The 22,920-nt window shown below is 39.9% G+C and overlaps 1 protein-coding gene across 2 annotated transcripts in view; it reads left to right on the top strand.

Moving 5' to 3' along the window:
* NUBPL (NUBP iron-sulfur cluster assembly factor, mitochondrial) overlaps positions 1 to 22,920 on the top strand; it is an 89,553-nt gene that overhangs the window by 31,923 nt on the left and 34,710 nt on the right. The window contains exons 5-6 of one of the 2 annotated variants that reach the window (XM_065686416.1): positions 395 to 434; positions 528 to 618. The exons of the other annotated variant lie outside the window; for it this stretch is intronic. Coding sequence (XP_065542488.1) covers positions 395 to 434; positions 528 to 618 — 131 coding nt within the window. The remainder of the gene's footprint in view (positions 1 to 394; positions 435 to 527; positions 619 to 22,920) is intronic. 2 annotated transcript variants of the gene reach the window in all.

Raw genomic sequence — 22,920 nt, 5'->3', positions numbered from 1 at the left:
TATTGTTCAGATATAAATGACTCAGCATTTAGTGAAGTGTTGCAGAAGTAGAAGGCTGCCTAATAAGGGATTTATGCCTCACAGCATGGGGATTTCATGCAAATAAATGAGGTTGGTTTCGACAGTGACAGCACAAAGTGATATTATATTATGGGCAAATGCACTGTTATTCTGGCAAAAGATGAGTGGTGTCACTAAAAATAGAGAAAAAGTGGGGCCATGTTCTTGGATAGAATAGATAAATGCATACATGTATTGAAGGGATGAGGGGGAAAAATAGATGAATGCTTTTAACTGAGAGGGAAAGCTGGCCTTAAAAGAAAAAAAAAAGAAAAAAGAGCAAAACCCAAAAGCAACTCCCACCCCCAAAAAACTTTGTTTGCTTCTGTTTTAGAAAATCTAATGAGGCCCCTTAAGAACTATGGAATCGCATGGTGAGCATATGTTTTAATTTAAATCAAGCTTCTTTACAGATGTACTTGGTGGCGTTGTTCTGGAAAGCTGAAGTTTTTGCTTTGTTGTTTCAGCATGTCTATGGGCTTCTTGATAGAAGAGACTGCCCCTGTTGTGTGGAGGGGGCTCATGGTAATGTCAGCTGTTGAAAAATTGTTGAGACAGGTAAGGACTTAGGGTACATACTGGTGTTTCAAATTGTTTATTTTAAGATGCATTTAACTGATACATGAGTGTCAATGGCATTATTTAATATATTAGCAGTGAGCATTTATGTATCTTGGTCATCTTAAATTCTGAAGAATTTAATCTTAGCTTCAGGTAAGAGGAAAAGTTGAATTTTTTTGCATTTGCATATATCCTTCAAACAGAACTGTTGTTCCATGCATTTCATGCGTGAAGCATCCCAATTTGCCTTCCTTCTCATTCCTTTTTATGTTTCTTCATGCAATTGTAAAAAAACAAAAAAAGGGCATTTTGAGGTTGCCTGAGGATTTGAATGTATAGGTAGGTATCTATGCATCATTACAGCTGTATTCCCTTATGTGCTTGTTAATTCACCAGCGCTAAGAATTCTTGGATGGTGTTTGGCATATGACAGGTACATGAAAATCATTAGATACCATCTCTGTGTAATGCAGATAGATTGTTAGTTAATAAATTTCCTGGCATATGGAAGCAGGGTGACTTTTTTATTTCTTGACAGATTCTTCCCCCCCCTTCCCCCCCTTTTTTATTGTGAATAGATCTGTGAAGTGCTAATGAGACAAACAACTGAAAAAATGCATTAGGGTTGCATGTTTAGACTTTGAAGTGACCCAGATTGTTCACAGCTTAACATCTATTCCAGGGATTTAATGTATACAGCTTGTAGATCACGGGGTTTCTGTATGTCTTCTGTAAATGCCTCCAAATCTTGTACTCCCTTAATGACAGCAAAAAAGAAGATACTTTTTTTTTTTTTTTAACTCCCCAACCTTTTTCCATTATAGATTTTAGAACAGTGTGCTCATTGCCCTAGTCATAAAAGCCATGTGTTTCCAAAATTTCAGGAAGAATATCTTTGTCTAGATTTGTCTTTATTTGTCTTTATTTTAAAAATAAGGGGTATCCATGCCAGTAGCTGTGGAAGGGTGCTCTAATCTCTTTGTGTGTTGCATTGCCTTGGCTAAGCTCACAAAGACTTGAGCCTAAAACCTCGAAGGTAGAGCTAAAGTTAGCGCCTGCTGTATTGGCATACTCCACCCTGGGAGACTGAAGACTGGCAGGCACCTCCACTGCTGTTGCTTCAATCAGTAGTATCCCCAGATGGGAAGCATGTGCCAGCATCCTTGTGGAGGGTGCGGATGATGCCATGTAATGAGCTCATTGCTCCCTAGCAACAAATGAAGCAAGTTACATGCTGGCTGATCATGCTGTAGGAATGAGACAGAGTCCATTAATGCTTGGGGCATCAGTTATTCCCCTGACAGTGGAACCTGAATTCTGAAAGAGGAAGACTTTACAGCTAAATTCTTTTCTCCCTGCAAGTATTTTGCTTCTGAATGATGACGAGGGTAGTTTTAAATCTCTGCTGGAAAAAGTTTTTTCCATCTCCTCCTTTGAAGAAAGAAGCTCACAGATCACAGGGAGAACCAGCAGGTTCTGTGTTAAGTGCAGGTGGTTTCCAGACTACCACGTGCTAATCTCCCTTCTGACATAGTTATTCATCAGTCTCGAGGTTAACTGTAGAACCAACTGTAGAACTGTAGAACTGTAGAACTGTAGAACCGAGACTATTATTCATCAGTCTCAAGAAGAAGTTAACTGTAGAGCCATTGGTCTAATAGCCTTGGACACCTAAACAAGAGAGGACTGCAGCATTCAACGATGTTTTTGAAGATACTGTAATTCCATTTTATGTTAGAAATTATTTTGTCATCTGTTGGGGGCTTTGAAATATTTCCTTGTTTTCTCTTCCTCTGCTCTTGTTGGTCTTGGCTATTATTACCTTTTGTTTGAGAGCATAAGGTTGCTTGCAAGAGTAAAATACTTCTGTTCGTATTTAACTCCTTAAATGCCTGTTCTTAAGAAATAGCTGCTTTACCTCTATAGCTACCTCTAAACCATCTAAGTTAGCTCCCTAATCTAGATATATAGTATAAGTGTATGGAGTTTGTGTGCATTCAGACAAGCTGAGAAAATACTAAGTTCTCAAAATAATCAAGTCAGACAGATAGAAAACACAGAGGTTCCCAGACTTCTGCATGAAAAACACTGGTGGTATTTACAATGGTGTTAGATGGTAGAGGTGGTTTAGTTTGTTTTAATTGCATTGAGACTATGCATTCACTCTGTGATGCTTGTTTGTATGCTTGTTTGGTTTTTTTCTGTATGAACAAATCTGTTTTCCAGAGTTTTATCGTGCTTCAGATACTCCAATAAAGCATTGAAGGGCATAGTTTCCAAATTCATTAATGAGCACTTGTTAGCTCATTGTTTACTCCTAATCAGTCTGTGCCTGTATGAGTGTTTGCTTCTCTTTCACTTGCAAATTATTTAAATTTCTGGAATTCTTACTTTGGAAAATACTTTTGTTAAATATATACATTATGTGCTTTCTTAAATACCTACTGCGTGTGACCTCTCTTTGTAATAGGTGTATATTTGTCCTTCTCTGGTTTTACTTCTTTGGTGAATGAATGTCTTTTCAGCTCAGTCCAGAGTCCAACTTCATACTTGTCTCTTTTCACTTCTACTTTCATATGGCCAGGTTACATTACTTTTTAGATGAAACACCACCTTTTAATTCCAGGCTCTTCTTTTGACCCTCCTCTCTAGTCTGAGAAGCTACCTTTGTCCTTGTGTATTGCATTGTGTCAGAATGGTAGGTAGCAGGCAATAAATAACATTGAACACCAAAACTAGTGCTTAGTGTTTCTCTTGTAATCCATGTCTTGTGAGCAAGGACAGTGTCCTGGGTTCAGCAGTAGCAGTCATTTTTAGTAGCTGGTGCAGTGCTGTGTTTTTGACTTTCGGCAAGGGAACAGCTCTGATAACACTGATGTTTTTAGTTGATGCTCAGTAATGTTTAGTCTGACCAAGGACTTTCTGAGCCTCCTGCTCTGCCAGGGAGGAGGGGAAGCCGGGAGGAAGCAGACACAGGACACCTGACCCAAACTAGCCAAAGAGGTATTCCATACCACAGCACGTCATGCCCACTATATAAACTGGGGGCAGTTACCCGGAAGGGTGAGATCACTACTCGGGTCAGGCTGGGTATCGGTCAGCGGATGGTGAGCGGTTGTATTCTCTTCCCTTGTTATTTCCCTTATCATTATTATTATTGGTGGCAGCAGTAGTGATTTGTGTTATACCTTAGCTACTAAACTGTTCTTATCTCAACCCGTGGGAGTTACATTCTTTCAGTTCTCCTCCCCATCCCTCCCGGAGTGGGGGGGAAGAAGGAGCTGGGGGAGTGAGCGAACAGCCGCATTGTTCTGAGTTAATGACTGGACTTAAACCACGACAGTTCTTTTTGGCGCCCAGTGTGGGGCACGAAGGGTTGAGATAACGACAGATCTGACCAGAGTGTGTCTAATCGTATCTTTGATAAGCATTCATTGTTTCGGATTAATAGTCACTTGTCACAATGCTGATTTATTGGCTCTCAAAGTTGTTGCTCTTGATCTCACAGTTTCAGCATGTCGTACCTTACTTACCGCTGGTATTTGCTGTGTTAGTGTTTATTGGCTGGGGCCCTTGGGCTAAGGTTCTTGCTTCATTGTACTTTATGGTAATGACTTGTAATACAATAGAATCATTGATCGTGAAACTGATCTGGCTTGCGTTCCCAGTGTGGTCAGCACCTCTATACTTTGGGAGGTATATAATACAATTTCTTAGCAACTACACATCTTTTTTCTCCTTCTCGGGTGGTCAACCCATGAAGGAGACATTCCCTTACACTCCCACCCCCCCACACCAGACCATTTACAGCATCATTTGAGAGTTCTGAAGGTTTTGAATGGCCCTTAGGTACCCTTGAGACCTGCCTGCTGATTGTGATGGGGATCACCATGTTGGCACGCATACAGAGTGTGTTTTGCCCATGACCATTTCATCTGATCCCGAGAGTTAAGCAGAGTTGGGTTTGGGCCTTGTCTAGGGTTAGACGACGATATAGGAGGACTAAGAGATTTTCCCCGAGGCTGGACAGCCATGAGTGGCAGGGTGCGTGGGATAGTATGGGCAAGTATCTAGGCCAGTGGGCCCCTCCAGTGCTTTGGAATTTCACCACCGAACAAGTGCAAAATCCAGAAAAAATAGTAAAACACTTAAATGAGGTGTGTGGTCAGTCTGGCCGTACCAGAGAGGGACAAATCATGGCAATGTGCTAGGGCTTGGCCTATGCTTACAGAGCCCTGTTCAGCACTATCCAGCACCTTCAAAAGGAAAAAAATGTCCCCGGATCTGATGGCAAAGCAATAGACAGCGCAGCTACTCCAGCTCCAAGCACAGCAGCTACACCAGCCTCAGTGACAAGTACAGCAGCTACTCAAACTTCTATCGCAACAGACAGCGCAGCTACTCTAGCTCCAAGCACAGCAGCTATGCCAAACCCAGCGACAAGTACAGCAGCTACCCAAACCCCGATAGACAGTTTTCTGGAACATGACCTTTTCCTTAAAAAAGGAAATGTAACTTATAATACAAAACAGACTTAGCAGTTTAGTATACTGGTTTACGTATATATTGCTGTATGTTTATCAATCAGTATATAGATGCAAATACATAGTGTATTAATTCTATAATGTGTCCTACTTTTATTGAAAGTTTTACTCTATAGAAAAGAAGGGAGGGGATGATGATAGTTATTGAAAGAACAAGAATATATAAGAAAATGATTTTTTCACCTGTAGTGAATGCAAATTAAAAACAGTAGTGGAACATTTGATTCTATACAAACATATTCATAACTCTTTCAGTTACTTATATCTCTATTTTACAAGCCTTGAAATTATCCAAAATTTTGTTGTGGCTGTGAAGTGGCTTCTTTGTTCACATACTTAGATGTTGTGTAGGCCTGTTTACACTTCACGGTCATCTTTTTCTCTTATCTGGGTTTTAACTCTTCCCATTTGCCACATTTATCTTAATGAAAATTTTTTTTCACCTCTACTAACACTTCCTTTGAATCTTGCCTGCATGTAGATGGGATAGTAGAAAGTATATTTTTGTTTACTGGATTTTTTTAAAAGGTAGTTCTTTTCTTTGAAGATATTGTTAAAGCCCAGGTAAGGAAGTTTTGATAGTTCTTCAGTGTCATCTGTTGCACTAGGCTTTTTCTATTTAGTTTTCACTTAACAGACACTTCAGAAGCTGCCTACTCTTGTAGTCCCATTTAGCACTTGTTCCTTTACACTGTGTGTGTCTTGACTCACTGCTATGGTACTCGGTTCTGAGTAAACAAGCTACCTCAAAATGCATCATCTTGGTGTATTTGTTGTGGGAGTGACTTCTGACAAGCCTTTAGGCTAAGTATAGTAAAGATATGACTTTTTTTAGAGTTAACCTAAAACCTGTACTTGAACAGCAATTTATCTGAAAAGCTCTGTTGAGAGAAGTATCAAGTAGGCCGTGAAGAACCTTAGAAATATGAAGATTATTTAAAAAAAAAAAAGGCAAGCAAAATAGTTTGCTGGTTTAAACTGCTTTTGCAATGAGGATTTTAAATGGTCATTGCTACTGTTCCATACAGCCTGTATGGTAAGTTTTCTAGCACCATTCTCATTTCTGTCTGAGGACATCTTGACAGTTCAGTGGCAAAGGAGCAAATAGAAGGGTGCAGCCATAAACCTGAACTGATGCAGGAGCAGTGTGACTGGCTGCTTTGCATCCTGGAGTATACTGTGGCAATTGTTCTGCCAAAAGGTTGAGGTAGGGGATGCGGCAGTTTATAATACAGATGGAGGGGGTTTCTTGTTTAGGCAGTAATCAGTAAAACTTTTAATACAAAGGATAGTAAGTGTTGGTTTCTCTGATCTTGAGTTCTGTCTTCTGTGTGTGTTATCAAGTTGTAATACCAGCAGAGAAGGAAAAAAAATCAGTATGCAGTGGACAAGTCAGCTTTTCTATTAAAAAAAAAACCCAGGTAAAATACAAGTGCATATTTCAGCATGTCGTATTCTCCATGTGTCTTTGTCACATCAGTAGATAAAGTTGTATCATTATTAGAAACAACCATTACCTACGCATGGATTCTAGGTGTCAGCAGTTCTGTTAAGTGCAAACAGTCTTCTTGGAACTAGCCCAAAAATCTGCTCTTTTCAAGGCAGGGACCTCTGGTTGATTAGAGTCCTTAACAGGATTTCTTACCCCGACTATGACATTTCAACCTAGTTTTTGTAGGCTAGTCAGATTTTACATGGAAAGACTCTTGTATTTCTTCCTTATCATGCTTCTCTAGAGCATTAAGAACATTTTGTGCATTGCCAGCATCCCTGGTATAGTATGGCTATAAAGTATAGCCTCAGTGCTATTAAGTGTATTGTGATCTCTAAAGGTTCCTTAGATGTACCTGACAAGGATGAACACATTTTTCCAGAAAGATGATGAAGCTTTTCCTGGAGTGGCTCAATTCTAGTGAGTCCCTAAAATACTCTTATTATCTAACTGCAGTTCGTCCATCTCTTTCTTGCTGCTGCTTGTAGCACCACTTTTTAAATGAAAGCTATGTATTGAAAGAAAATTGAAACAACGTTTCACTGGGAGGGGTATAATTATCAGAGAATCATAGAATAGTTGGAAAGAATACAGGGAAGTTAGTAAATTATATAAACCTTTCAATGCAGAGCAGTTGCACATGTGCAGAAGGAGATGAGGCCTTGCACTTTGAAGCATGGACAGGCTTTATCTACAGTAGATTTGTGTTGAAAACCATAAATTCAGCAGAAGAATTATGAATGTTGTTTTCTTAGCTCAACCGAAAGCTGAGTAAGACTGTAGTCTGAAGATCCAGTCTTGTCTTTTAAAAAGACTTTTAACTCAATTTATGTGATTGTTACAGTTGTATATAATTTTGAAAGTTTAGCTAGAGATGGAGATTTTGTATGGTACTTTCCTTCTGAAGCTGTCCTCTACCAAGAGAACAATTGTTTTGAAACTAGCACTTGCCAGAGGTAATGGTGGTAGTATTTTTATAGTAGATTGTGTATGTGTGAATGTATATGTATGTACTCAAACCTTTTTTGTAATGTAATTCTCTGATGTTTAGTTATCATATGTAAGTAGTTGTAGAGTTTCATGTATTATTGGGAATAGGAAAGATGCAGATGGATAAATTTTCTTTGAAATATTGAACAGACTGCAGCTTGTGAGGTCTGGGATATTTCAAGGGCCTCTGTTAAAAAGCTGCCATAAAAGCAACAGTGGAGTGAATTGAACAATAAAAATTAATGTTTAAAGATTTGGGATTAGATTAACTTGGAAACAGTAGTAGTAGTAAATTCTTAGAGCAGAAAGACTATGGAAGCTCTATGGTTGTAGATTTTTGATCATTCCCTGAAGTGGCCCATCTCTATTGAGGAGATTATAGCTGTTCAGTATTATTTTTGTTTGACATACATTAGTTAGTAAATTATTTTGTGTAGCTGCTACTGTTTGAAGAGTGTTTATGTGATTGTCGGTGTTCTCCTTTCCAGCATTTTAATTGGAGAGGAGGCATATGTGGATTTAGGGACAATTTTTCTTTAAATGTGGTTTATTTTAGGTATATAATAATGCTGCACTTGGGAAGACAAGAAAAATACATCAGGTACTGAGAGCAAATGTGTTTATACCTGATAAAATAGCTACCATGCTGCCATTGACTGTTTACTGTGCATGTTCTATGCAGCAGAGTGTTCTGTATATGGTGTCTATAGATACCAGTCCAACCTCACTTATCATGTGCGTTTATAACATGCTGTGCTAAACCTCACAAATTCTTCAGCATATAAATTTTCACAGGTTTTGTACTGTCTTGTTTGCCTCTGTGTATAAATAGATTTCTTACAAACAGAACAATGGAGAAACTAGGGGAAAACATTACAAATTAGAAGGAATGATGAGCATTTGATTTGGAAGCAATACATGACAAGAACATTGTCAGTAAGGTAGTTAGATACTACCTGCTGAGCCATCTGCTTGATTGATTAGTATGGTTGTCCTTCAGCTTCTGTTTGTGCCCACATACTGTCTTTTGCCTTACATTTTTGGGACTCTGGCAATTTCATTCTGTGTTTATTCAGTGTCTAGCACTGTAGTGAGTTACCACTTGATGAACAAAAATACAAAGACTAGTATTTCCAACTTCCAAGTAAATATAAACATCTTTCTCTGATACTTTTTCATCTTTATGAAATAAATTAATTGTATTTTTTTTTCCTATTGAGCATAATGTGTTTTGGTAGAAGGTTAAAGGGAGATAAGAACTGCTACCTAATGGGTAGGTACAGAGAAGATGAAGGTAGATGCTTCCTGAATGTGTGGTTGGTTGGTTGTTTTGTTACAGTGAAAACAATCACACATCAGAACAGGTTGCCCAGAGATTCTAGAATCTCTCTTTTGGGAGATACTCAGAATTCAGCTGGGCAAGACTCTGAGTAGCCTGGTCTCAAAGCAGCAAGATGGACAGACAACCTCTTCGGGTCCTTTCAAACCTAAGTTATTCTGTGAATGTGGGATTAGTTCTAAATTTGGCATTCCACTGCCTATTTGACTGTTGGTATATAACTCCATTAAAGCCTACAGCTCCAGGCCTTGAACACTGCCAGGGATGGAGCACTCACAACCTCCCTGGGCAACCCATTCCAGTGCCTCACCACCCTAACAGGAAAGAATTTCCTCCTTATATCCAAACTAAACTCCCCCTGTTTAAGTTTTAACCCGTTACCCCTTGTCTTGTCACTACAGTCCCTGACGAAGAGTCCCTCCCCAGCATCCCTATAGGCCCCCTTCAGGTACTGGAAGGCTGCTATGAGGTCCCCACGCAGCCTTCTCTTCTCCAGGCTGAACAGCCCCAACTTCCTCAGCCTGTCTTCATATGGGAGGTGCTCCAGTCCCCTGATCATCCTCGTGGATCTCCTCTGGACTTGTTCCAACAGTTCCATGTCCTTTTTATGTTGAGGACACCAGAACTGCACACAATACTCCAGGTGAGGTCTCATGAGAGCAGAGTAGAGGGGCAGGATCACCTCTTTCGACCTGCTGGTCACGCTCCTTTTGATGCAGCCCAGGATACGGTTGGCTTTCTGGGCTGCGAGCGCACACTGAAGCTGGCTCATGTTAAGTTTCTCATCGACCAACACCCCCAAGTCCTTCTCCGCAGGGCTGCTCTGAATCTCTTCTGTGCCCAATCTGTAGCTGTGCCTGGGATTGCTCCGACCGAGGTGTAGGACCTTGCACTTGTCATGGTTAAACTTCATGAGGTTGGCATCAGCCCACCTTACAAGCGTGTCAAGGTCCTTCTGGATGGCATCCCTTCCCTCCAGCGTATCAACTGAACCACACAGCTTGGTGTCGTCTTCAAGTAGGATGTTACAAGTGTAGAATAAATCTTGTATGTCCAGATTTTTTGGAAGAAAGGCAAGCAGGGATGAGTTCAGGAACAGACTCTGGACACATGGATTTGAAGGCTAGCATGGTTTGAAGTGTTACCTAAACAGCAGTACTGGTGGTACTTAATTTCAATGCCACTCTTCTGTGTTTGTTTTTTCTCTCTTTTTCCCCACCACCAAAGGAGTCTGTTCTTTCTTTCTAGTTGCTGTAGGTTAGATGCAAAAAGGGTCATGGGTATTGCTGTGCTGAACATTGCAGTTCCTAAGAGGTAGGTGCCCTGTGTGCAAGAATGGAAAGTCAAGCTAAAGCCTAGGCGTACCTGGGATGGTGCAAATACATCACTTGTCATTCCCAGTAGTACCATTTACCTTCATACACTTTGGCACTGTCATGGGAGAATAAGTGCAAGCCTTGAATTTTAAGGGTAGCGAAAACTTCTTATCCTTTGGGTCCAGGACTTGACCAAATTCATGTAAAGTTCCAGTTTTGCTGTGTTTCATTACTTACATGGTAAATGTCGCTGGGGGCTTGCTCAAAGATTAAATTATTATTAGTGTGGACAAAAAACCTGTGTCTTATCAGTATAAAATCAGTGAGAGAGTGTGCTGGTGGATGAGAGGGAGCAGTGAAATGGGATTTAGCAGAGAATGACACGTACTGGGTCAGGAGGAAGACGACAATAACATGTTGATGGCTCTGATTTTTGTGCAGCTATATTTTGAATGAACTGAAAGGATCCCCAGAATAGTAATAGTGAGTCAGTGATGAAAATTATTCTTATTGTTAATGTAAAGAGCAAGTTAAGAAAAAGCACTGCAGCGAAGCCAGATTTTTTTTTTTTTTTTTTCAAATTATTACTATTTTTGAGTCTGGAATTTATTTTTAACACTTTTTGGTTTAGGAAGGGCACTCTGTCAAGAGATTACCATTGAAGGCATTTAACTTGCATTATGGCAGTAAATTTTCAAGACAGGAGAGGAGTGAGATGCTGCAGTGGGAAACTGCAGCAAACATGAATAGCTCTTAGTATTTTTATTTTTATTTTTTTTCACACTTTATCATCTTTTGCCTTTTAAAACGTTAAAGAGTCTGTGCACACTCATCTGTTTATTAACAGAGTAGATGTACTTCAAGCGTATAAACTAAAATCAGATTAATAGTGTTTTCCTCTTTCTATATTTTATATTTTGGCAGCATAATCCATTTGAGAATTTTTGCTAATTTCAAAATTGACTTGTGTTTCATAATACTAATATATTTACCTGCAAGTAATGGGGGAATTGAGGCAGATAGTCTGCAGCAGGATATTTACAGTTTATGTTTCACAGAGCTAAACAAAGCTGTGCTTATATTATAAACTACAAAGACATGTTTATACTTTGCAGTGCATAATTTTAAAATACAGTAGTCTTACCAGGTGTCATTACAATGTAATATCTGCCAAATTTTCAGCAATTAAAAATATATTTATTTTATTTATTTTCCTGTTTTGAGTTATCTTAGCCTGAGATGGGCATAGAAATTGTTAGTTCAGGCTAACATCTGCTACTTTACAGTTGGGATTGGGGAGGTTGAACCATCACTGTTCTTCAGAACAGTAAGAGCAGTTGCATCTTGAGGGAGTTGGGATGCTTTTCTGTTTTAATTTTTGTGATCCAAAGTACAGAAATGAAAAAATCCAGACATTTCGTCCCTACACATAAGGTCATTGAGATTATGTATTTGTTCTGTTTAGAAATAGATAATGCTGTTGAGATGTTTTCAAAAAAAGGAACAACATAAATAGTGGTCAAACTGCAGTGCTAAGACTGCACTTTGGTTTGCTACTAAGCCTGCATCTTCAGCTGGCAGACAGTAAATAATAACTATGAATGATTGTGAGTTTTTTTCCTTAAATCTTTAATAAGCTTTCATTTAAAGCAAGGAAGGTCAATTGGCATCCCTCATTGCGGAAATCAAGGAAACTTGTTTCAAGGACAAAGCTAAACAGATCACCCACTTGTACCTTACAAAAGAATTTAGTTTAAAAATCGATTGTGCTGATTTTCTTTTGTTTCATTTATTTTGCTAAGACTAAAGAACAAATAAACTAATTTCTTCTCATCCAGAACCCACTGAAATAAATGGAAATCTTGACTAATTTCTCCACGATGCTTGAGTTGTGATGTTGGTGTTTAGAAAAGCCTGTTACAGGAATTTGTATAATCATCACTAGTTTACTCAAATGCTAATAACCACCCTGAAAGGTCCTGTCTGTCCAGAGAAAACTGCCTTAACCAGTCCCAATCAGTATGTACATGTTGCACTTCCTGGACATGAGCTTACCATAGATCCAGAGATGCACTGCAGCCAAAAATGTGGGAGATGACAGAAAGCTCCTTATTTCCACCCCTCTGCCCCCCAGTTTAACTGGAGTTAGAGCGTTCATACTATCACCTATCGACTTGACTGTTGCTGTATGTTTTGGGATGGGTATGATTAAATGAATATAGACTTGATTCTTTCTTTTTGTTTCCAACTGAAGCTACAAAACCTGTTCTGTTGCCTTTCTTCCTTTAATGAAGGAAGCAGAATCTATATGGATCCCTGTTGCTTTATTGGCTCACATTAGCAGCTGATATGAAAAGGGATTATAGTCTCTGAAAGCAATTGACAATCACAGAAGAAGTGTTAGGAAAGCCAGAAGAAAACAAAAACATTAGCCAACAAGTTACTGCTGAACTGGCAGCGTTTGCGGTAAATGTACTTTAGCTGTCTTTGAGGATTAAAAAAAAGGCAGGAAAAAAAAAAAAGGCAAACCTAGCGCATAGTGAGAATGTATTTACAGCAAACATTTCTTGGCCTGGTTCCTCAGCTGTCATGGTTATGACTGTGCAGCTACTGCTGCTGTGGGAACAGGCTGTGAGAGTGTTTTCTTTGCTCTGCTTCCAGTAGTCTCATCTCTCACACAGATCACACAGGTATGCATGTATCTGCCCTCCTTTGCATAAGACAAAACAAAGGCAAAACATGCAACTGTTTCGTTGGGTTTGTTGACTAGACAGGGAGAACAGAAGAGAGCTTGTGGTGTCTCAAAATGGCTGCGCTGGGGCTAGAACAGATTTTTTTTTTCTTTTTTTACTTTTTTCATTTTTATTTTTTTTTCCCTTGAGCCTTTAAAGGAAACTGTCGTGAGGTTTAAGGTTACTTGGCAGCAAAGTTCAGAAGTTTGTACCTAAATGGCATCCAGCTTTGTTCTTGGGAAGAGGTGGTGATTTAAGCACATTCTGAAGTGGTTGCTAAAGAGGAATACCAGTGGTAGATGAACTAGGAAAAGAAGGTGGCACTATTTGTTCTCTTTCCTAAGTGAATCTTCCAAAAGCTAGTAGTCACCTAATGCCGGTGTTCTACTTTTTCTGTTCTTCTTTGCGAATAAGGGCATCTGCTTTTTCTTTCTACTGCTGCATGTTAGATGCAAAAAAGGCCATGGGTGTTGCTGTGCTGGATGTGGCAATGCCTAAGAGGTAGGTGCCCTGCCTGCCTGCAGGCAGGAAGGGGACGGAAAGTTAAACTAAAGCCTAGGCTAAAGCCACTGCATACCTGAAACAGGGGAATACATTGCTTGTCATTCCCAGTGGTACTGAGAGGTTACTTCAGGTAATTTGGACTCTTTGGGGGTGCCATAGCAGGATAGCTGCAGTATCTCTGAGTTTGGAAGTTTAGAGCTTGGTGTGGAATAAGTGGAAATTAATGTTGTAAGTCAAAGTTGGTAGGTTCACTGGCTGGAAATGAACAATACCAAAGATCTTGAGCAAGAGGGCTCTCGCAAAAGCAGATGGGATGTCTCACTCTCTGTCTTTGTCCTGGATTTCAGCACCTAATTGTAACCTGTATTGGACAGCTCTGTGTAGCAGAGATTTAGAACCAAAGTCTAGTATCCTCTGTTATTTGCCAAGACCTTTCTTTGGTTTAATTTGACAGGCTTATTCTGTGTTTATGATAACAACCTGGCAAGTTTCCATACCCATTCAGCCAGGATGTGGGAGCTGCAAGCTCGGTTTAGGATTTAAGCTGTGTTTCCTGCTAACCAGGAGAGTACTGTGAAATCACATACAGCAGTTAAAACCTTCTGCTCTACAGCTAGGCATGCAAGATTCCTGGGGCCAGAACTAGACATCTGAAGGTGGAGCATGAGCAGTGCTGTGCAGGAAATTCAGTTACTCTGTAGTTTCATCCTTCCAGGTGAATCCCCCAGCTACTGGCTTTATATAGGTTCCTGGTTGCTGCTATGGCTTTCGCATTCTTGGTTGTACAGTAGCCCAGTTAAATACCACCTGCCTGAGAAATTGAAGCACACATCTTCCAATTCATAGAGTTTCTCTTGTATGTTTAATTATGATATTAAGCAGCTGCAGTTTTAACAGCAGAACCACAGGCTTTTAATTTTATTTAATGGCTGCAAGTGCTCAGCTTTGTGTTGGGTGCAGTGTTATTACTGGTAGGTGCAGTTAGAGCATGCCTGCTAGATTCGGCCTGGAAGACTTGCTCCTTTCTCACAAATATGTGTGTAATTAATGGATCCTAAGTGGGCTTCTGGTGCAAACTTGGTGCTTAATGGAGATTTTAGTATTTCCCTTCCTGAGTAGTCAAGATCTTTGGGAGAATTTTTAGGGTTTCTTCTGAATGTGTAGGTGGAGCTCTGCAAAGCTGCTTTTTTAGGTTTGGTTTTTTGTTTTTGTATTTTCCCTCTTTTCTCACCATTTCTTTTTCATCTTTTTGACCAAAATAAAAGGGGAATCTCCCTACCCCTGAACACTGATATTATTATTTAACATTGCACACTAATTGTACTTAGTAAATATACTAGGAATATAACTATATAAATAGCTTTTAAAACTTAATATTGAATTAACATACGTTTAAACTGATTGCACAGAGTTTGTTCTTTTATATAATCCAGGTTACGTTCTGGAAGCTGACAGACTGATCGTCTACTCACACCATCCTTCCATATTTCTTTTCCTCTCATAAAATAACTGCAGATATCCAAGAATAGCAGCAGCTTTTGTACCTGTATTCTTTGTGGAAAGTGATTATTTCTCACATACCAAGTGATTGACACAAACATAAAGTAATTGTGCTTAAGGTACCAGAGATTTATGTGGCTTGTTCCTCCCCCTTTCCCACCCAAGGGAAGCTCCCACTTTTCCATACTATTTATGAAGCTGCAGTAGATGTTTCTCCTCTTACAGTGTTATGCTCCATCAGCAGAATCTTCTAAAAGAAGGAATATGTTCTCCCAGCAGAATAGTGCCTTTGGAATATACAGCTTTTTTTATTGTGCATCTAAAGTGGGGGCTAGATGTAAACAGTTGGGTTTGGTTTGGTTTCTTTCGCTGAAAAAAAAAGCTTTAAGTAAGAACTGGAGCTAAATAAAAATCTGCGAAGCAAATGAAAATATGAAGACTGTCCCTTGCTTGGCAGCAATCACTGAATGTCCCTGAAACACATAGTGTTAGCACCTTCAGCAGACGATTTATGTGGGGTTAGAATACAAGTAGCACTTTAAATTTATTATTGCAGATTCATAACTGAGGGCACTGGTGAATGCGAAAGCCTGGTTCTGTGGGCACGGCAATTATTCTGGCCATCTATATGTGATGCTTACACAGATTATCGGTTGTCTCATTCATGGTAAATGCTCTACTCTAGGAATAAGATGTTCAGCACATCTTTAAATCATGGGAATGTTGTGTATGCAACTGCAAAATGTGTGCAATTTTAAAATTGTATTTCTTTTCATTTTCACATCTTAACTATGTCGTTAATGCTCTTTGTGTGTTCCACTCTTTGTAAGGACTCTTTGTGAGTTACTCCTTTCTGACCAGAAGGCAGTTGTTTTACCAGAGAAGGTATACTAGCTTCACAGTCATAGTCTCATGGTCAAAAATCCCAGCAAATCAGTGATCTGCTCTGCTGGCTGTAGCACATACTCTCGCTTGCTTTATTCACACTCTCTCATCCTCTTGAATCGTCCTGTAGAATTGAAAGGTTCTGTGTTTTGTGCAGCTTTATTATGGCTTCTTGTTGTGAATATTGATTGTTGTGCTCCAGAGTAATTCAAGCACACTCTTCAATTCAGGTTTCATTAGCAAGGGTAGACTACTTTCAGTTCAGTGGCTGGGGAGGACATGCTTTTGAATTTTAAGTATGGAAAGCTTGTAAGAATGTGTTTTTGTCCATATGTGTGAAAAACAGGCTATTTTTAAAAAAGTAAAATAATGTTTATTAATGTTTCACCTCAAGGCTACTTTGAGATCTGGTAACATCTCACCAGGCAAAAACCCAAGCCCTATACTGAGATTTACTGTCTTTTGGCCTCTATTCAGTGGTCTCCATCTAATTGATTCTATTTCAGTTTTTATATTGCATGATTTATGGTAATATTGAGGGTTTTCTTCAGCAGCATTGTAAGTGGCTTGAATAACATCTATCATGTTATTTTCTTCTGTAATCCTTTTACTGAAGACACTAGACTGGCCTCTAGAAGTTCCCTTTTACGTACAAGAAAGCGTTGTACATTATACTGAAGAAATAACTTTCTGACCTTTTAAATCTTAAGTTTAAGCACTAATTTAAAATCAGTGTGTCTATGATGGGCGTAAATGATGCCTATATTAGTCTGTTCATACCCCAATAAGGAATTTACTAATTTTCTTATTATACTGGAATATGAACTGATGCTTAAGGAAGTTAAATAACTTGTTAAGAGAAATAGGAACATTGCTTTCAATTGTATAGCTTAAGCATTCACGTTTTAACACCATTACAGAACTACAGTCTAAAAATACATACAGTGAGTGGGCTTAATAAGCTTCTCCCTTTTGATATTTGTTGTCAACATTTATAACATTTTCTTCTGTTATTATTGTAGGAAAAATCTGAGTCAGACAGCACATATAAATCAGGTCCTGATAATACTTCCTTAAAAATGTGCTGTTGGGTTTGTCAGCTAAACAGTGGTTTTGCCCTTCTGTGCAATAGTAGGGAGAGCTCAAAGAGAATTTATAGTTTAGATGATGTGCTTAACATAGCTGGATCACCCTGGTGAATTAGATGATCTGGTGCTAGCCTACTTTCTTCTGATTCGTCTACCTTTATGTTATTTTACTTTTGTGCTTAATTTTATTGCTAAAAGACATAAGGATGGGAACTTGGCTCATTTCATATTTGTTTTCCAGGTGTCAGATAAACTATAGATAGCTCTGTATCATAGAACAAGGAAAAAAAAGATGGTGCATTTCTGAAGAAATATTTCTGCAAATATGTAGTGCAGACTGTTTGTGGGTCAAGGACAGAGAGCAGCAAATCAAAGATTAGTCTCAAGACTGACTGCGTAATAGAAGTTTGCTTTTCAAACTGTCATCTTTTAGAGAATAACTGCTTTGAATCCCTGAGAAATGGGAATCTCAGCTCATCAAAGCTCCTTGTAGTAACAGCTTGAATGTAGTGGAAGTCTTTTATATGCAATAGTGCTGATACAGTCTTCAGCAGTTGTGTGGGGAATTGCACAGAACTATTCCTTTTCAGTCATTCCCAGAGACTGTCCCCTGACTCTTGCAGACATGTCAGGCTGCTGCACAGCCATATGCCATCTACTCTTTGGGATGACATAACATTGAATGAGCTTTCTGAAGGTGAGTAGGTTCCCAGTGTTGAGTGCCTTTCCTCCGTCTCCTGGAATGCCCCATAGAGAATAACCTCTTTATTGTTGTCTCCTGGGAGTTGTTTAGTTTTGTAGGTTATATAAATTAAGGTAATGGAAACTTGAGGCTACTGCATTTGCTTTAAGTTCTTCATATTATTAAAAGCCATCAGGGAGGAGTAGGAGGCCAGTTTCTGTTTCTGGTTGTTTAATTGAACAGGACCCTGGCTTTCTGCCTAGGCAGTTATTTCTAAAAGATACTTTTAGCCTATATTGAGAAAGAATAGGAAAATTCCCTTCTCTTTATGGAAACCTTTGGAGCAAACTGTTCTTCACCTCAATTTCTCTCTGAACTTGGCAGATTAAGCTTTTCAGAAATACCTTCAAGGGAATTTGAACCATTGCAATGCATCTGTTTTTCATGGTTAGATGCAAGGCTTTGAGATTGCTTAAGCATCAGAGGACAAGTCAAAGGGGCAGACATCTTTGTTCTGAAAGCGTGGTATTAGGCTGTATTCAGAAAGAAGAGTTGTATTAAGCACTGTGGAATATCATGCTGTGGTGTAAGTGTCTATTTCACTGCCAGAGAGAAAGTTTTATATAGAATGAAAATCTTCTGGTTTATGTCTCCTATATCAAATATTTGTGGAAATAACTGAAAATATTTTTAAATTAAAATGCCATACTTCATTATGCTATCCCTAAATTATCTGTTTTCTTACATCATGAAACTACTTATTTGCTCCTGGTATCTATGTATGCTTAAGCAGAATCTTTTAAGTAATTTTTCAAGGAAATATTCTAAAATATTTATCTTCTACTAACATATAAATATATGTAAACAGTTCTATACATATTAATTTAACAACAGCATTTCTTACCTTTATTTTGTTCTGCTGTTTGCATGTATTAAATCATGTATACACAACAAAGTAGTTAGGAGGAGCAGGGATCTGGCAGGAATAGGCCTTAAGCTGCCTGCAGTGTAGCACTTGGTACTTTTCTGATACTGGTGTTCAGAGTCTGGCTGACTGCTTCCAAGTCTGCACCTGGAGTGCTGCTTGATTGAAACTCTGCATGTATTCCTCTTAATAAGAACAAATAAATAATGTCTTCTGTTATTTACCAAACACCAGGATTACTTCAAAACCGCAAGTAGAAGTCCCTCTTCTGTGCTAATATTCTGTCATTTCTGCCTCGTGTACCGTGGATGTTCAGGCTTCATTTGTCGACAGAAATGCCCTCTGTACCTCTGTGCTCTACTTCAGGTTTAACTTGCTATTTGGAACCCTTACTCAGTGAATACCTGGTATTTTGATTATGAATTGTCACATAAACAGAGTGATTGATTAAAATAATTTACATGGAAGCATTTGTGGTGTTTCTGAACAAGGGAAAATACACAGAAGCACATGACACTTAATTACATTGCTTAACAATAAATGTCAAGTTAAACCTTTTTAAAAAAAGATGAATGCTATACTTAAGGAAAGTGCAATTACATTTCCATGGTTTAAAATGTTGTACACACTGTATATGTTATAGGGGCAGAGATATTAATGCTTTTGTACATGCAAAGGTGCCGACAGATTTCAGATGCTATAAGCCAGGCTTTTGTAGCTGCTGTCCGCTTATTGCTTGCAAAGGAAACTCGTTTACTGTAATGTGCTGTTAATCTGAGCTCATTTACTTGTATGCATCCACATTTGCATACAGACACACTTCTCAGAACTGATTGAGAACATGAGGACTAGTGGTTCTGATTTCGTAATTTGTTGCATATAAACAGGATTTGCATTCAAATTGGTGTTTTATATCACTGCCTGATTATATGTCCCATTCTAATATTGTTGAATGGATGGCAATAGTAGGTTTCAGAAAGCCACTCCTCTGATTGTATGTTCCAGTTCAAAATTTAATTAAAAATGTCTTTCTCCCTTTTTTTTTCTCCTTTGCTGAAATTTTGTAACAGACCTAGAATTTATTCTCTTAGTAAGTGTGTACACTTCTACAGCAAATCAATATACCTTCCAATTATATTCAGTAACTTAATAAAAGACTGCCATACTGCTTCTGTGTTAGTGAAGAGCAGCTGAACTCCATAGTGTTCATCATCATCTTCTTGCAGAACAGAAGAGAGTAAGAGGAAGTCTACAGAGAGAAACTGGATGAGGTGCAGAGTTGGCTGAGCAAATCCATATCTTGAGGACACTGCTCACTACTGGGCAAAAACACTAGTTCAGGTCTTTTCAGCAATTATAGCTATGTCATGGTGGTGCAGCTCTCCAATCTCACCTCAAATTACAAATGAAGAGGGTAAAATTGTGAGGATAACTGACTCCAACCAAAATGAAAAGCAAGGTTAGTTCTAATAAGGAGTGGCTTTCCAATCTAGTTTTCCTAACTGATTTCCACCAGTTCAGTGCCACAGCAGTTACATAACACAGAGAGGTGCGTGGAGGCATCTGCACTGTTACCTTTTCTGAACTTCTGTGACAAAGCATGTCCTCCTCCTGCAGTGCACAGCAGCAGCACATCCTCTCCAGTGGTGCTGGGATGGTGTAGCTTCTCCATTTTTCTGTGCTAGATTTAAAGGCATTATAATGGAGCACAGTTAATTTGATAAAGGCACCTCATTTCTTTTTTTTTTCAATCCATGAATTTGAACAAAATATATGAAATAAGATGGTTTCAATGCCACAAATTAAAGCATCATAATTTAATTGCTCTGTTAAGAGTATTTTTCCTGTTGCCTAGCAATGAGATTTACCATGAGATTCACCATGTGCTTAAGATTCCATTATTAATTTCTGTTTTCAGGGGTTTATAACTTTAATAAGAATCATTACGCATAGGGCAATCCAGAAAGTGCATGTTAGAAGTTATTTTCATTTTTATAGGGTCACTTTCTAAGGAAACTTGAGGCAGAAGTTCTGGTGCCCACTGATTTCTGTACCCATTCTTCCATTCTTCTACATGTGGTAAATTTTCAAAGTAACTTCTTGAGCAACAGTTGTTTTGTGAAGCCGTAAAGCTATTTATACACATGCTCTTTTACTTTAAAATTTCTACATGGAGACATTTTTACCAAGGCAGCTACCTCAGCTTAGACAAGCAGCAACTGCTTTGTGCTTCCCCACAAAACTGAACATGTGACAAAGGCTTTGAGCACTGGTGTTCAAGGTATCTCCGTTAGTGTTCCACATGGTAGTGGGATACGGCTAGATGTTTTCTTCAGGGAACCTTAATGCTTTCTAGGTAGGATGATCACATGGAGCTTGGAGCAGGAGGCTAGTGCTGGAAGAAGCTGGAGGAGCAGAACCTCCTGTAACTGTGAAAAGTTATAGGACAGGACCAGAAAGTCCCCTTGTTCCACGAAGGAGCTAGCTTAAAGTTAGGGCCAGGGTATGCAAAACCAGACAGCTTTTAACTGTGGGAAAAAAAACCCAGTGTACTTACTTTTTTTAATACAGATTACCTCTAATAAGGGTGGGATTTGGTTTGTCTTATGTTACTCCCATGAGGCCATGCTGTACCTAAAAGGATGTGAATTTTTTGCTTATGGAGCAAAGGTCTGAAAACTAAGAAAAGGAGAACTGGCTACACAGGATTTGGAGAAGGCTGAGGTTCTGAATGACTTCTTTGCTTCGGTCTTCACTGGCAAAGGCTCTGACTGCACCACCCAGGTCTTAGAAGGTAGATGCAGGGGCTGTGAGAATGAAGACCTTGGGCCCACTGTAGGAGAGGATCTGGTTCGAGACCATCTTCAAAATCTGAACGCGCACAAGTCTGTGGGACCTGATGGAATCCATCCGCAGGTCCTTAAGGAGCTGGCAAATGAAGTTGCTAAGCCACTGGCCATCATATTTGAAAAATCATGGCAGTCAGGTGGAGTTCCCAACAACTGGAAAAGGGAAATATAACCCCCATTTTCAAGAAGGGGAAAATGGAAGACCCGGGGAATTACAGACCAGTCTCACCTCTGTGCCTGGTAAAATCTTGGAGCACATTCTCGTGGAAGGCATGCTTGGAAGGCACATGAAAAACAACAAGGTGCTTGGTGACAGCCAGCATGGCTTCACTAAGGGGAAATCCTGCCTGACCAATTTGGTGGCCTTCTCTGATGGGGCTACAGAACTGATGGACAAGGGTAAAGCAGTTGATGTCATCTACCTGGACTTGTGCAAAGCGTTTGACACTGTCCCACACGACATCCTTCTCTCTAAATTGGAGAGGTATCAATTTGATGGATGGACCACTCAGTGGATAAAGAACTGGCTGGACGGCCGCACACAAAGAGTTGTGGTCAATGGCTCAATGTCCGTCTGGAGACCAGTAACGAGTGGTGTCCCTCAGGGATCGGTGTTGGGACCGGTCTTGTTTAACATCCTCATCGCTGACATGGACAGTGGGATTGAGTGCGCCCTCAGCAAGTTTGCCGATGACACCAAGCTGTGTGGTCCGGTTGATACGCTGGAGGGAAGGGATGCCATCCAGAGGGACCTTGACACGCTTGTGAGGTGGGCTGATGCCAACCTTATGAAGTTCAACCATGACAAGTGCAAGGTCCTACACCTGGGTCGGAGCAATCCCAGGCACAGCTACAGATTGGGCAGAGAAGAGATTCAGAGCGGCCCTGCAGAGAACGACTTGGGGGTGCTGGTCGATGAGAAAATGAACATGAGCCGGCTTCAGTGTGCGCTCGCAGCCCAGAAAGCCAACCGTATCCTGGGCTGCATCAAAAGGAGCGTGACCAGCAGGTCGAAGGAGGTGATCCTGCCCCTCTACTCTGCTCTTGTGAGACCTCACCTGGAGTATTGTGTGCAGCTCTGGTGTTCTCAACATAAAAAGGACATGGAACTGCTGGAACAAGTCCAGAGGAGGACCACGAGGACGATCAGGGGACTGGAGCACCTCCCGTATGAAGACAGGCTGAGGAAGTTGGGGCTGTTCAGCCTGGAGAAGAGAAGGCTGCGTGGAGACCTCATAGCAGCCTTCCAGTACCTGAAGGGGGCCTATAGGGATGCTGGGGAGGGACTCTTCGTCAGGGACTGTAGTGACAGGACAAGGGGTAACGGGTTAAAACTTAAACAGGGGGAGTTTAGTTTGGATATAAGGAGGAAATTCTTTCCTGTTAGGGTGGTGAGGCACTGGAATGGATTGCCCAGGGAGGTTGTGAGTGCTCCATCCCTGGCAGTGTTCAA

The sequence above is a fragment of the Lathamus discolor genome, chromosome 6, assembly GCF_037157495.1.
Source record: "Lathamus discolor isolate bLatDis1 chromosome 6, bLatDis1.hap1, whole genome shotgun sequence".
Classification (NCBI taxonomy): Eukaryota; Metazoa; Chordata; class Aves; order Psittaciformes; family Psittacidae; genus Lathamus; species Lathamus discolor.
This window is presented reverse-complemented; position numbering and strand designations above follow the sequence as displayed.